Raw genomic sequence first — 16,899 nt, forward strand, 5'->3', positions numbered from 1 at the left:
AGTTCCAGACGTCGATGCCTCCTGGCTGTCAAAGATGAGGATTCTCTCTTGCCTCTCTTTCAACAAGTCAATGGGCCTCAACCTTTTTAATGTCAAAGCCCTGGAGTTACTACTTGCTGCCATTTGCCACTCTGAGCCTAAGTGGGATAAATGGGGCGAGGCACAGCAACATCACAGCTTCGTCCACCAGGGAGAACTGAGGGTGAAAGTTAATATGAAAGGGAAGGTAAGACACAAAAGACAGAGGCCTTTATTCATAAACTTTACCGGTAGCAGCACTGCAGTGTGCAAAGTCATATTAAAGCTGCCTCTTTCTTGAACATCAAGCACGTAGCAGCTAATGAAAATTAACACGGCGGTTAAGCATTAAATTCTTTATTTAATGACCTAATTAGATTGTCTTAAGGTTCAAAAGTTAAATACGAAAGACAAAATAGTCCCCAACAGACATCTGGACTTGCAGAAAATTTCAATAAATGAACAGGCATCAACTCTGTAAAACTCACAAGGATTATAAATTCCTTCACACTGCCAAAATGCAATCAGCCCATCTGTCAAGGGAAAAAAATCCAGTAAATAACTATAAAAAAAAACAGTAGTGGACGCATACTGCTGCCGTCAATTGGAAATTCAAGATAACTACCTGTGTTGACCTATTTTGTCTTAAGAAAGTTTGCTGAGATACGCAGCACACTTTTTGTGAAGTTTTGTGAAGGACACACACACACACGCGCCCGCGCCCACACACACACACGTTTGTAGTTTTATGTTGAACACGTCAGCAGTGGCTTGTTTACCAGTTGAAGACAAGTGTGTGTTTATCTCGGGAGTCGGTCGATGGCAGAAAAGAAGCAGTTTTGCTCTAACCACTTGGCAACACTCTGCGCATTCTGTCTGCTCCATACGTGACTGAAGGCTGCGAGGCTTCGCCTGCAGGTCCCTCTGCACTACTCCGCTGCCTGTCTTCAGGACCACATTTCAGCTGGAATGCTTTTGTGTTGCTGCAATCTGGCTGTTAGAAAATCAGGAATAAAATCAGGAATATGTCCTAGTTAAAGCAGCAATCTCCAAATATTAAGCAATGGAGAAAAAAATCATAAGCTGTCATTGAGAAGATCTCTGCAGAGCTTCAGTAGAAAAATATTCATTGCGTGCCAATCAATACTTACATACAGATTATACCAGTACTACAGGTATGTATCTAATATAAGGCAGCTCTGGGTTTTACTTTTTAAAACAAATTTCAGTTTCTAATTTATGTCTGCTCTTACGATATGCAACAAGTCTAGTGCGTGATTTATCAAGTGTTGAATCGACATTTTCCCAGAAGACATTGCAATAGAGTAGGAAAAACACAGGTGTACATTAAATAATACAATTAATGATGGCTAAATTCTGCTAACTTTTAAAACTGCTTCAGTTTCAGGGTCCTGGTATAGAACTTTCTTGACTTATAGTACAAAAACCACTGTCGATTACACATGTGTTTTTCCTGCTATGACACGTCAAAATGCCCGCTGTTGAAAAAGCCTGCTGATGAGAAAAAAGAAATAAAAAGCTTGCTTGTCAAGCTAAAACCACAATCTGCCACATGCATACAAAATGTAGTGTTGAAGGAGAAATGATTTCCCTAATATGTAATAAATTAAAATCCACCAGAAAGGAATTCATCTAATATAGTATAATCGTGAGTTAATGTACAGAATGGATGCACACAAGTCTGTACTGAGCGTACTTTGCATTATAACGAGGATCTAAAGAGGATTCCATTCAGTCAGAAATGACAGTTGTCATGTCAGAGGACATTTGGTGTGACGTGATATCTTTCATGGATACAGCAGTGTCTAAAGTGGGACGGTGCCTCAAACAGGTTGTGGAAATTCTCAGGACAACAGGTATAGGATGACAAAAAAGTTAAATAAAAAGAGAACAAGGGGCAGAGAGACATCCAAGAAGCTGAGACATGAAAAAGCAGTAAGTTGTTTGGTGTGGTAGTTTCACTGACAACAGGTCCCTGGTTTCTGCTGGGCTGAGTGACAGTCACCAGATAGATTTTGATAAAGCTGCTCTGATTGTTTGAGGCTTTTGAGAGCGCTGTAGTGTCCCCGACTCCTCAACGGTGAGACTGCAGCAGCCCACAGCTGCAGACAACTAGCCAGCAGCGCAGGACAGGTGAATATCAGGGAGAGCTTACACTGCAAAAAATATCTGACTCAACTAATCCTTCAGTCCCCCAGTTTATTTTTTGTCTTAAACCAGGAGACACATTCTGCTGAGTTGAGTTTAACACACTGTTCACTTGTTTCAAGAGCTACAAAATGACAACTAACCACAATGTGAAATGAGTTATTGATTAGGCCAATCAAAGTGTATTGTGAAAGCAGCGAGACGTGTGCTTTATTTTTCAGCAGGACTACATGAAAAATGAAAGTAGTGTGGTAGTGGGAACTATTTTTTGAGATTTGTACATTATAACATATTGCACTTATCTTTACAACTTTCACATAATTCACTCACTCAAAAGCGCTTCACATTACACCACGTTCTCCAAATTCGCACACATTCATTCACTGATGAGCAGAGGGCTAAGGTGCAAACTGCTCCCCAGTAACGGAAATTAAATCATTTTATACACATTCACACACCGATTGCACAGCCATCGGGAGAAATTTGGGGTTCAGTATATTGCCCAAGGACATTTCAACATACAGACTGGGAGAGCTGGGGATCGAACCACCGACCTGATAAGTGGATGACTTGAACAATGATTTGAATTGTAAAAAATTTGCATAGTACAATATTTGCAAAGTTACAAGGCGAAGATTTTTAAGACACAATAACAGACTGATTGACTTATCAAGGAAAAGATAATTTTTTGCAGTGCAATGCACCAAGTCTCTCCCCTGCTCTTCCCATTTCCTCTTTTCTCTTTCCTCTCATCTCAATCCCTCTTTCCCCATGATCCTTCGTCATCACATCCTTCGCCTCAGAGGCAGATAAAGAGAGACTGATTCACACTCATGTCCAATTAGCCTAACATGTGACTGGACTCAAAGCAGCAATCTAGGATTTTCCCTCCTGCTGCGTCACAGTTTCACATTCATGTCGATAGCTAAGCCTGAGAAAACCCTCCAACTTTGTTGACTGAATGTATAATCTGCCCCCTCTCAGTCTCAGACTCTCTCACCTTTTGTTACAGACTATCTCTCTGCAACAAGACAGTATCTGCAGCCTGTAAGGAATTCAGCACTTTTCAGCGATGACATGGAAATGTATGGAGTTCTCCCTCACCTCTTCTGTCTTCTCTGACTTTTGCTTTTTGCTTTTCTTTTTCTCTCCCACATTATGTGATGCTGTCTCTCTCACTCTCATCTCCATCCTCTCTCCATGTCTCTTTCTCATTTGGCCAGGTAACAGCGTTTAGAGAGCTGAGAACAAACAGAACACCCACACTGCTCACTTACGTCAGTGGTGCAATTATCTACCAATAGACCATTTGACATAAAGCAGCTAACCTCCCAGTTCTCTGTCTCTCACACACACTCAACTGTATATTGACTGTTCAACTCGCTTCTATCCTGCAGCCAATCACAGACAAGATGTAACAGCCAGACGTGGAAAGGGGACACGCGTGAACACACACACAAAACAAGCCTCTACAGGAGCCTCTCTCTCCTCTGGGGGGGCAGCGTGGGTGATGGGGAAGGACGGGGGTGTCACTAGCAAGGTAGTTCCCATGGCAACATACAGGTGACTCACCAGCCGGTGATGCAGTTGCCATGACAACCTGCAGTGTGTATCATCGCTATGGGAGCTGAGTGAAAGGGAAGAGCACATTGTGGGTGTTTGTTGTCGTGGGTGTTGAAGTATAACGCCACAGACTAACAACTCATGAGAAGCCTGAATCCTAAACTAAAAACAGGTTTATGTGGATGTCGGTGGCAAAGTATGTACCTATGATACCTGCCTAGCACAGAACAACATACAGTTAGACCAGCTGCAGTAGTTAGCAATTAGCTGGCACAAGTGCAGCATTAGCAGTTAAATAGGAGTTGGTTGAGAAAAAAACAGCGACAATGAGAGCGAATATTGTACTTACATTGATCATGTGGCTAGAAACATGAATCCAAATGGACATAAATATTGCTGGGCGTGGTATAGGCAGCTAACATGTTTGCCATATTGACATTATATAGTGATAATCAGTATTAAAGTCAGTATTGTATTTACAGCTTGTTGCACTGCCCTGAACCTGCCATCTGTATTACAGATTATGCTATTCGACAGCTGACATTTATGTTGGAGATTCGGGTGTGTTATGCATGTAGAGGCTACTTATAGTCTTTACACGCTGACATCACTTAAAATCATAAAATCTGAGGAGTCCCCCTTTTAAGATGATGTTAAAAAAAGACATGATGATGAAACACACACTGATAAACAGCACGGTATTTTGAATTGTAATCAAAAGTGGAGTAAAGAAAGAAAAATTATACACGTGCAATATTAAAATATTCCAAATTGTGCTTTAGCCATAAAATCAACAACACATGTATCCCAAACAATGTTGCTCTCACTCTCACCCACTTTTTTCACACCTGTTTATTTCTATGAAATTCATGTTAATGTTGAATAGACAATGCGCTTGGCATTCAGGTGGTTCAAGTATTCCACTAAAGTCGTGATCATCACAACAGTGGGATGTTCATATGGATCCTCACTTGCAAACACCGTAAACATGATCATGGTGGAATGCACCATATGTTCGACTGTCAAATTATTTTAAGATGTATTTTTTCCATAAAACAAAATGAGTACAAAGATCCATAACAAATAAAGAGTGCAATACTATGTTTACACTATTCTTTTTGCAGTTTGGGACAGTTTTGCACAAGCAGCTGAACCAGTGGCACACCTGGCTGACCACAGTTTGCTGGCTTTTGTATTATTAAATTTCTGTGTTAATCCTTTTAGATTCTTGGTAACATTTTCTTGTAAATCTATTAGCAGCAGGCCATGAAAGAATAAAGCAGTAACCTTGCTGAGGGAGGTTTGGGAGGACTAATAGGGAATTTAAATATTTGTTACTGTAGATCATTTATGCAAGCACTTCTGATACAGATTTTTCCTTCCCCCAAAATGTTTCCAACTTTAATGTTAGCAATTATTTTTGTGAGAAAAAATAAATACTACATAAAATACTACAAAATGATACAAAATCTCAATGGATTAAGGCTCCTCCGATAGACAAGCTGACAAATAAACTTGAATACTTGAATCTGTGATTTAGGTTCCCAGTTGCTGGATGAGAGTAAACCTCACTATACAGTGTCAGTATCACAAGAAGGAAGAACAGATGAGGAAGGTATAATCTGTGTTTCAGAGACCGAAACTGCAGGTGACTCAAAATAAAAGTAGTTTTTTGCTTTGCCTTACCATCACGTGGGCAAGCGTTGAGCCGGTGATTGATATCGAGGGAGCAGGGTTTGCGTGTGACAGCTGTGGTCACGGATTCGTACGGGTTGTCCTCGTCCTCTGGCAGGAAAACATCCAGAGACGGAGATGTGATATTCTCTGCTGAATGCTTTGAATCCTGAGAGAAGGACTGAGAGAAAAACAAACAAAGAAAGACAAATGTGAGGGCCATTAGTTAAATACACCACATTGGGTTCCCAACCATGACAGTGCACATGTTCAATTTGAATGACTCCAGCAGGAACTACCATCAGTTCTACATTCATTAAACAAAACACAAACATACCACGAAATACATTATTAATTATGTACTGCAGCCATACTGGCCTATTAACCCGTCCAATAGACCCATTAATTATGCATTATATTAATTAATAGTGTTTGGAAAGCAAAGTGAAGAGCCCTTTCATTGAGTTCAGATGCACAATGTTGGACCAAACTGTAATTTAATTTTTTCTCTCCAGAGCCAATGGGGTCCATCTTATTGTTCACCTTTGCCCGAGGTGCAGAAACTGAAATCTGCTAAACCTGTTGGAAAGAGTGTGAAAAGATGGACCAACGAATCAAAGCTGGATTTACAGGCCTGTTTTGACTGTACTGACTGGAGTGTTTGAGACTGCAGCCACTGAACTGGACAAACTAACTGACACTGTGACATCTTACATCAGTTTTTGTGAGGACAACTAAAACCTTCCGCACATACAACCACCAAAAACCCTGGTTCACAGCGAAACTCAGGCAGCTTCGTCAGACCAAAAAGGAGGCCTTCAGAAGTGGCGACAGAGTCCTGTATAACCAGGCCAGGAACACTGGCCTGCTGCTTTGACTAAAGAGAGAAAGGCCTGTAGACACTCACTAACCACAGGAGACCATCCCCCAACTCTGCTGGTTCTCAATGACTGGCTGACATGCTGAATGGTTTCTACCGTAGGTTTGAGAAGCCCACAGTCACACCGCTCCAACACCATCTTCAAACAACCACTGCAACCACTGCCGCGTTGTCACCCCCCCTCTCCGACCCCTCACCTGCACTCATGATCTGTGAAGAGGATGTGAGCCAGCTCTTCCAGAAGCAGAAGATCAGGAAGGCACCTGGCCCAGACGGTGTCTCTCTATCCTGCCTGAAAATCTGTGCAGACCAGCTGGCCCCCATTTTCACATGGATCTTCAACAGATCACTGGAGCTGTGTGAAGTTCCCTCCTGCTTCAAATGCTCCACAATTATCCCGGTCCCCAAAAAAACCTCCATCTCTGGACTAAATGACTACAGGCCTGTCGCCCTGACATCTGTAGTCATGAAGTCCTTTGAAAGACTGGTGTTGGCCCACCTGAAGGACATTACAAGCCCCTTGCTGGACACCCTGCAGTTTGCCTACAGGGCTAACAGGTCAGTGGATGATGCAGTCAACTTGGGACTGCATTACATCCTGCAACACCTCGACTCTCCAGGGACATATGCAAAGATTCTATTCGTGGACTTCAGCTTGGCTCTCAGTGGATCACAAACTTCCTGACAGGAGTCAGCAGGTAAGGCTGGGGAACATCACATCCAGCACCCGAACTATCAGCACTGGCGCCCCCCAGGGGTGTGTGCTCTCCCCACTGCTCTTGATAACTGCACCTCAGGAGACCCATCTGTCAAACTCCTGAAGTTCGCTGACGACACAACGGTCATCGGCCTCATACGGGACGGTGATGAGTCGGCCGACAGACGGGAGGTTGATCAGCTGGCTCTCTGGTGCGGTCAGAACAACCTTGAGCTTGAAAACGCTCATAACTGTGGAGATGATCATGGACTTCAGGAGGAGCTCCCACTCTGCCCCACATCACCATAACAGCCCTGTGTCTGCTGTGGAATCCTTCAGGTTTCTGGGATCCACTGTATCCAAGGACTTAAAGTAGGAGCCCAACGCTTACACCATCATCAAGAAGGCCCAGCAGAGGATGCTCAACCTGCCTAAGGAGCTGCTGATCCACTTTTACACAGCCATCATCCAGTCTGTCCTCTGCACGTCCATCATTGTCTGGTTTGGATCTGCCACCAAAAAGAACAGGAGCAGACTACAATGGACAGGTCTGCAGAAAGAATCATCGGTGCCAACCTGCCCTCCATTCAGGACTTATACATTTCCAGAGTCAGGAAACGGGCAGAAAACATCACTGTAGATCCTTCTCACCCCGGACACAACCTGTTCCAGCTTCTCCCCTCTGGTAGGCGCTACAGAGCACTGTACGCCAAAACCAGCAGACTCAGGAACAGTTTCTTCCCACATGCCATCACTCTGATGAACACGTGACTGACTCACAGTGTCAGGAAAAAATCCTGTTCAATAACCCAGTAACTCTGCCTCTCCTCAGCCACCTGTTTACTGGCTACCACTTATTATTTATTCATCATTCTCTATTTCAGTGCTGTTCATACTGTTTACCAAATCCACCTACATCACCTTTGCACTATGCTCCACCACACTGTGTACATGTATAGCCGCTTTTCGACCAAAGATACTGAAGACTTTTAAGTCCCCAGATCTCTTTTCAAGGAACTAAAAGGTTCCTTCAGCCCACTGTTTTGTGCGTTTTCACCGTGGTCAAAAGACCTGCGAAGATTAGGCAAATTAACCAGCAGACGTAGGCTGTAGCCATACAAAGCGGGGCACAGGCATCATTATTTGTAACCACTATCCATGAGCAATATTTATAAAAGAACATCAGATTTCATTGGAATATAATGAAAAACTATAGGCTTTGCTTGACCACATGAACCCTAGCACCTATTTCCAGGAAAAACGCCTAAAATAACATACCCAAAATAAATCAGTTATAACTCCTCAACCATTAGGCCTGGAAGCATAATTCTGGTCTCCTTTGAAAGGTCAGAAGCTAAGGAACATAAATCCATTGTACATTAACATATTTATTTTACCATTACAGACTACATGGAGATGAAACACAGAAAAAATGATATTTTCATCCACGCCTGGGAAAAAAAAAGCTATGAATATCTTCTAATACACCTGAAATACAACTGTAACTGTAAATTTGATGAAAAGAAACTAATACACAACAGTTATTACCTAATCTTTCAAAAAGATACCAGGCGAAGTTCCATGTTTTGGCCATATTTACTGTTTATATGTTATCTTCAAAACATTATTTCTCTCCATACAACCACGTTCCAAATAACAAAGCAATATTGATTAAAAACAGTCAATGTATATGACCAAAAGCACTCCCAAGCTTTACAGGCCACAGCTTGAGAACAGAACATCCTACAGTGCTGCAGTTGTATTATTATTGTATAAGTAAGCACATCGTGAGCAATGTACAATCCTGAGTCAAATTCCTCGTATGTGTACACATACCTGGCAAATAAAGCTGATTCTGATAAGAAACAAAAAGAAAACAACCAAACACATCAGCACAGTAATCACTCAGTTCAGCTCAAGGCTATCATTCAAGTCCAACCATAGCCACAAAGTTGGATTATCATAAATTATTTAGGCCAATGTTCAAAGCACACAAACACAGAAAATAAAGGGTTAGAAAAAGTCAGAACTTTTCTTTTTTTCTTCTTTTCAAACCTGGAGAGTTTCTTGTAGAGTCTCTAACAGTCCCTTCAAGACTTTAGGGGTTTTGTTCGCTGTGATTACTGTGATCAACAAGGTTTTGCTGGAGCTTTTCTTAACAGAAAAAAAAGACAGTCAAGTTCTCAACATTCATCTGCTATAGAATTGTTAAGTCACAAGCAATCTTATGCTGATATGCTTGCTGTCAAGTATCTAAATGAACAGTAGATTGTAGTGAAATTGTTGGAAAAGTTGTTTTTTTTAGGTTTAAAGGCCATGTTGGAAAATGTCTACACAAGAACATTCTGTAATATTTCTCAGATATGTTTTATAATTTCAGATCTTAAAATATTGAGATAAAATGGCTTTTTCTTTTTTATGCATTAACTCCATAACTGATGAAGGAGGTTGCGGCTGTTAAAATCCTTTGACGGTGCAACAGCTTCAGGGTCTCATCACATGGTGTGAATGAATTAACAAACGAGCAAAACAACTGCTGAAAAACAGGGCACACAATCCCCTCTGACACAACATCAACGTAATTAATAAGACAAAACAGAATCTATTTAGTCTCAGCTGTTGGCTAAGCTATTCCAGTTGGCAGCTGATAGTATTTTATGTGAGTTTTTTTTTTTGTTTTGAAATACAGTTTTGACCCAATACCTATCCACCACTAGGCTCCAAAATGCGAAAGTGACAAAAAATAAGCAAGACTGTATAACTAAGACAAATCATTCTACTTTTTGCGTGACATTAAAGGCCTAAAAAGAAATCAAGATAACCAGGAGTTTGAGATCAGGATTTAATATGGTGTGTTTGCACAGACCAAACATTTCACTTTTCTACCTCTTTCACAAGTGTTAATTGTCTCCTAGTAAGGCATGTTCTAGACAGTACACTTAAAATCCTATAAGCCCCATTTACCGGCACCACCTTTTGAGCCAATGGCAATGCAGTTGACGGACAACTGGAAGTAGCAATTAGAAGTTCTCTACCTAGTTACTTAAAAAGGGTATGATGTCTGACCTTAACCATTTAATATGAAGGTAACATGGAGTTACTTTAGCCTAGTTCAAGCAAAATGTCAACTTGTAAACTGCTTGTTTATCATGTTCTCAGCTGAGAAGATGCCTCCAAAAAGAACACTGGTAATCACCATACACCAAAAACCTCAGGGTGATCCTCATCAAACAAGTGTCCTAAGCAGTCCATACAGCAGCCACTAATTGATCCTGCAGATCTGCAACCTTCCCGTCTCTCTTGATTCTCTTTTAAGGCAAAATGAAAAAATATAATCTGTAAATCACACCAACACACAAAGAAAAAAAGCACTTGTTATTCTTGATAGTACGTTATTAGACTGTTAAAGGTGGGGTAAGTTATTCTGGAGAAATTCAATTCCATGATAACAACAACACAGCAAGTAATGTAACTACTGTTAGCTGTTTTAAAGTTGTGTCGCTAACTGTCGCTACAGTTGCTGCTGTGAAGCCAACATGTAAAGAGGACGAGACGGTCCCAGAGCCAGGACACAAGCTCGAGACAGCGATACTCGTACTCTCCTGCTACTATAGCTAACACCACAACAGCAGCATATCTTGAAGAACTAGAACTAGTAACGTGAATGTAAGTCATTTAAAGTTACCTGACACATAAAATCATGTCTGGAATGGCTGGAATAGTGTTTTGTGGCAGGGTGTGAGTCATTTGTTCCCCATTTACAGAGGCAGGGCGGTGTACTAATTTATTTTCAGCGCAAACACAGAAGGGACACCTAGTAGTAAGGAGAGATTCACTGAATTTGACAAAGCGACATGTATTGCATTAGAATCGCTTAGCCCACTTTCAATAGGATGGACGTTCTTGCTTTACTTTTCTTAATGATATTGAACTTTGTTTGCAAAGCTTGTTGTAAGTCTCTCTGAACAGTGTCTGCGAAATGGCAAAATTGTATTTTGCATATTAAATGAAATAATGATTTTCACAGGGTTTGAAAAAAACCTCTTTATTTAGAGGTGATTAATTCAGAGTAACGCGTAAGGAAATGCTTCTTTGGGACCTTGATATAACAGCTTTCTCTTTGGGTATTTAAGGAGAATTTCAGATTGCACTTTGTTGCAGCATTGGTGAAAAGGTTGCGCCCCAAAGGGCTCTGAGAGAGAACTGAGGACCAAAAGGCACCTTATCTCTGAGGCAGATGTGTACTCAGAAAGAATGAAAAACAAGAGTGAATTATGTGAAGCAGAGGAAAGGTTATAGGGGCACACATCATTTCAGTCGAACAGACAAAATATTTCTTTCCAGCCTCGAAGCCTCTGGATGTCTGCTTTTTTCCCATAACACATTACTCTATCATCATTTCTTAACTGTCACTTGGAAACCTGCCCCTGGTTATACCCTTCCTAATGGGATTAGTGGTAAACTTGTCACCATGGTGATAAGTTGTGGGTGTGGCTATGTCTGTTCTCAACCCTGCACCACATTTCAACCCTCTGACTCCATCTTTTCCCCCTTCGCCCTCTCGCAACCTCCTTTCCTCATTCAACAGCCATTACTCTTCCTGTCACCATCTGCTACTACATTACCCAGACTCCACCAGGCCATCAATCACACACTGAGCACACTCAAAACGGATTAATCATTCTGGCTGACAGAGCAATCAGTCCCTTGATGATTTCTCTCACTTACACACTCTGCACTCAATCTGAGACTTATTTTACACTGCACTTTATTAAAAGGCCTAAAAACTAACCCCCCCATTTCCTTTTCTATTTCCTTTTCTATCTCCATCAGCACTCAATTAGACTACCATTACCACCTAATAGAGATCCAGTCAGTCTTACATACTTTCACTCTGCAGGTGGCCCGGCCACAGATGACAATGATTTGATGTGACAACCTGGTTAGCTGCAGGCTTCACTCACAGAGTTGATGGAAAGGCTGAGAGCACTCTGCAGAGCATAAGGGCTGCTGTTACTTCACTGCTCCTTTCAGGGACAAAACTCTACTCTAAATTATAAACTCATCTGAGATTAAAGGCGCAATGAATCATCTCCCCATTCATTTTGATACTATAGCATAATTGCGATTTCAAAAGCAAGACTGTCAAGATTGGTAGCCTCAACATGCCACTAAACGGCATCTCCTACTGTGTTTACATGCACGTAGGTAGCCTAGTTACAGCTGGCTTCCTGCAGTATCCTCATTTCTTATATGCCATGTAAATCAGAAACCAGGTTTCTGTAATTAGGGTAAAGGATTGAAGAAACCTGATTTCCCCAGATAGATTTCTCCTGGAAAAAGCTAATGTGTAATGCATATGTTAATATGTTACAGGAGCATTGTGGTTTGGGTTAAATCCTGTTAAAATAAACATGTCTTGTCCCACATTTCAAGTCATATGTGTGTGTGTGTGTGTGTGTGTACATATATATATAAAGCCAAGGCCACCACAAAAGTGTTTAAACATAACCATCACAAACAAATCATGCTTTAGTTTCTACAACATTCAGGTTTCAGGGTTGCTATGGCAACAACAGGTATTAAATGGCACACACACAGCAATGAATCCTCATATTCAAAATATTTCCATCCAAAGTCTGACTAAAACAACCAAAAGTTGTGCTCTCACAACACATCCTGTCCTCTCGGAGCAACATCAGCCCTTGGACACATACTCATTGTATACTGTATCTCTACTATAGTTATAGAAAGAAAGTAATTCTTCCAAAATATGGGTACGGGAGAAACCTGATTACTGACTGTTGCATGTAAATACAGACTTACAGTAAATATGTTGTCCAATTTCCTGCATAGCCGGGTTCCTTGTGTGATGCGAATGTATGACAGTCTGTCACCGGCAGGAAATGCAATAGATTGCTTTATGGCACGAAGCTGAAAGAGGATGCAGTTCTTCAGAACAAGTCAAGATAATGTTTCCAAGTTGCTGGAAGCGAAAGTAGATTCAAATGGAAACAGACACAAGTAAAACCCTTTGCAACAGGAAGTGACAGCATTAATGGGAATTTTGAAATTCCAAGAATTACCAATTATATTTGGAAGGTTTTAAAATGCCACAGGAACAGCAGCATCATTAATAGAAGCACTGAAGAAAGCAAGTGATAAAAGCTCCAAGCCAGAGTGAACTCAGGAAAGAGATTCCTCAGTAGAGTCTACGGGGGGAGAAATGTATAAAAACATTTAATGAGAACGAGAGGGGAAACAGATAGAAATCAGGAAATGGTTAAGAAATTATCTTCATAAGGACAGAGATAAAAAGGAATCACGCATAATGTGTACTGTAAATGAATTGCTGATTTTCTCTCTATGTGCTCTGTGTATTCTTCCTTAAACTTCATCACTACTCCTACCTGTTATCTCTCTTTTTCACTTCTACATCACCTCTCAATACTCCTGTTACTCTAAATCTCCACCTTCCATCCCATCAGCTTAGGAAGAAACAGAAAGAGAAAGAGTGAGGCCAAAGCTGACAGGGGTAACTAAACCCATCTCAAAGACAGAGAGAGAAAAGGGAAGGGAGAAGAAAACACAGGTAGATCAAAGGATGCCAAGATCCAACTCAACACTTACTTTGGAGTTTGTTTCAGCGAATCCCGAGGAGACGAGCACGAGACAGACCGAGCGGGAAGAGGAAAATGTGTTCGTTCTGAGGAAGGCAATCAGAGGAAGTGGGAGTGCAGTGAATTTGGAGCAGGGACTTCCTCACACACACAAACGTGGGAAAGAGACACAGAAATGCAAGCCAAACCCAGGCAACATGCTTGATTTCTCACACACAGGACAACTAGAAAGAAACAGCAAAATATCATATGCAGCTGGATGGAAGTGAGCAACGAGAAACAAAGTTTGAACTATTCCCTCGCCAGCAGAAAACTACTCTGCACCCTATCTCGAACAGCACAGTCACTGGAAGGAAGTCCCTCACTCTCAAGTCCAGAGTGCAGCCTGGAAGCAAACGAAAATGTGGAGATGAAATTAATCCGCCAGTGCGACAATAGGTTTAGCTACCTAATAATTTGATGTATCCTCGCTCTTCTTCCACGTCTGAGGCCTGAAGGGGTCAGACGGCTTTAAAAAGTGGGAGAAAAGGGCTTCAAACGGTTCGATATGAGCAGTCTCTCCAACAAACACACTCGGTCTTCATTCATTTCCCTCCCTCCACCCTCCCCCCCTCCCTCTCTATCTTTCAGGGCAGAGATAGCACACAGAGAAACTTGTGTCTGAGTTGAACAGGAAGAGAGCAGACAAACAGAGGCCTCCTCTGGCCACTAATTAGCAGGTCGTATGCAGCTCCCGTCCAACTGCAGAGGCCAGATTAAACGTTAGAGTGTGTGTGTGTGTGTGTGTGTGTGTGTGTGTGTGTGTGTGTGTGTGTGTGTGTGTGTGTGTGATGGCGCCTGCACATGTGACCAAAGGATTGTATGCAACGGTGTGTGATTACAAATCTGTGTAGTGTTTGTACGTGTCGGTCTGCTTGCAGCAGATAGTTAATGTGTGATCATGTGAGAGCTTATGTGCATATTTTTTTGTGTATGTTTCTCTGTGTCTGCATAATTGAGTATGCTTGTATAACTTACAGTGTGTGCGTGTGTAGCGCTGATAACCCAAACAGGAAATGTGCTGTTGATTTGGTCACGTCCAAGGAACTTCTATCTCACAGACTTAAATCCTATGACTTTCTCTTCCTCTCTTGGTCTCTGTTAAACTCCATACTGTAACAGTCATAACCCTGCCTCTGTACACAGAGTTCATAGGCCATGAGATATGAATAGAGGCTATAATTTACTGGCATTTCCTCATGGAGGCTATTTGATTAGAGAGAAAAGGGAGGGGTGGACACCAGAGAGGACAATGGACCTTCTGAGGCCCTCAATGAGGAGTGACGGAAAGAGGGGTGCAGTCATGAGAGGACAGCATTGGAGAGACACTCTGACCAAAAAACTAAAAGGAAATGAAGAAAGGTTGCATTTAGAAAATCAAAGCCCACTCCACGATGCAGGCTAATGCGCAGATATGCAAATAAATAAATAAATAAATATGCGCTCTCTCTCCAAGAGTGAGATAAGCAGATTAATACCAATCTCATGACTGTGTATTACTTGGCCTACCTTAGCGTGAAGACTGGAAGCATGGGGAAACAGCTAACCTGGCTCTGTGCAAAGTGAACCAAGACTTGGGAGTCTACAGCCATGCTACTGGCTCTGTGTGGCTATACTTAGCAGTGCTTTGAGTTAAATGCTTAAGTCAGCACGCTGACAGATTATCAATTACAATACTAACATGCTGATGTTAAGCCGGTATAATGTTTACCATCTTAGTTTAGCATAATCAACTATCCATTTATTCAGTACTTCTGTGTTGTGTCTTCAGTTACAGCAGTGGTTTCCAGATTTGGTAGGGAGGAACCTCACTATGATGACAAGCCATAGGTAAGCTGTGCAGTCACGGCATCCACCTGTCACCAAGATATTTGTTTGTACATGTAACTCCTCCTAAAACCACAGATTGTAATTTTTATATTTCTGTTTAAACAAGATGCGTCTTTTTCAACTTTAGGTGTATCTTTCTACTTTGGACAGAGCCATGCTTGGTTATTTACAAGAATGCAAGGCAGCGTGTTTTCACAAATGTTGATTGAGAAAGAGGGGTGCAGGTTGGTCAAAGCAGTGAGCAGGGATGTCCTTGCAGAATTGGATTTCCCTGCACGGCTGGCTAATCCCACAGAAATCAGCTAGTTCAGCCACCCGTGGGACACCGACAATCACTCCTCAGAAAATAACACCCTTTACATTCTCCATGATGGCTAGTGTATTGAGAAAAGCTCAAACTGTGGCTTCCACTGGCTGCTGAGAGCTGCTGCTGTATGACCAAACTTTTACTGTGCTTAACTGCAAGCCTGACAACTTTGGAGGAAAAGCCACCTTAAGGGCTGTTCAGGAGTAAGAGTGCTGTATAGATGCAATGGATGTACAATGATGAAAGTTTAATAAATACAATGCATGCAAGACCAAAAACTAATGCTGTTTAGTTGTACTGTTTAGTTTTAGCAAGATGTCTGGCAAAAATTATTCTGGCAAACCTTTGTTAAACCTTGGCCTGAATTGCTGCACCAACATCTCTATCTGCTCTCTGGAGATCTGCAGTTAAAGACACTAGACTAGACACAGACTAACACAAATCTATGTATACACCAAATGTATTAAAACTTTCACAGGGTAGTTGAAACTTCTTTCCACAATGCGTTGGATCCACAAAACCATTTGTTGCTCACATTGTCACACAACCTACCATAGGAAGAGGAAGCATTCACATTTAACAATGTTAAAGTCACGTGAAGTGTTTGTTTTTAGTTAGGCTTTGTTATTCATCCATCCATCACAAATTTATCTTCTGATAATTTCTGCAAACTAACACCATGATTTTTCAGCACATTTTCTTTCCAATGTAAATTCATAGTATACGTCAATATACTTAGCTAACCTACCCAAAAATGTAGGTTTTCCTAAAAAGACCAGACGGGTTTGTGCTGACTTTCAAGTCATGCATCAAAACATTCATCTTTTTTCTTTGTCTGCTGCAGATCAGACAGAAAGTGACACTGGCACTACAGAATGTTTGGGAAATGGTATTTTCAATCAAATTTTAACCCAGATACACACATACATATATATATACACATATATATATATATATATATATATACACATATATATATATATATATATATACACATATATATATATATATATATATATATATATATATATATATATATATATGTATGTATGTATGTATGTATGTATATACATATATACACACACATATATATATATATATA

At 41.2% G+C, this 16,899-nt stretch overlaps 1 protein-coding gene across 6 annotated transcripts in view; it reads right to left on the reverse strand.

Annotated features, from left to right (window-relative positions):
* Positions 1-16,899, reverse strand: part of anks1b (ankyrin repeat and sterile alpha motif domain containing 1B) — a 262,630-nt gene that overhangs the window by 120,754 nt on the left and 124,977 nt on the right. For 4 of the 6 annotated variants that reach the window (XM_046071972.1, XM_046071971.1, XM_046071973.1 and 1 more), the window contains one exon: positions 5,437-5,605. In XM_046071972.1, coding sequence (XP_045927928.1) covers positions 5,437-5,605 — 169 coding nt within the window. Of the gene's footprint in view, positions 1-5,436; positions 5,606-12,827; positions 12,936-13,631; positions 13,708-16,899 lie in introns of all 6 variants that reach the window. The other 2 variants (XM_046071975.1, XM_046071976.1) reach the window with 2 other exon arrangements.

This window comes from Micropterus dolomieu, linkage group LG16, assembly GCF_021292245.1.
Source record: "Micropterus dolomieu isolate WLL.071019.BEF.003 ecotype Adirondacks linkage group LG16, ASM2129224v1, whole genome shotgun sequence".
NCBI lineage: Eukaryota > Metazoa > Chordata > Actinopteri > Centrarchiformes > Centrarchidae > Micropterus > Micropterus dolomieu.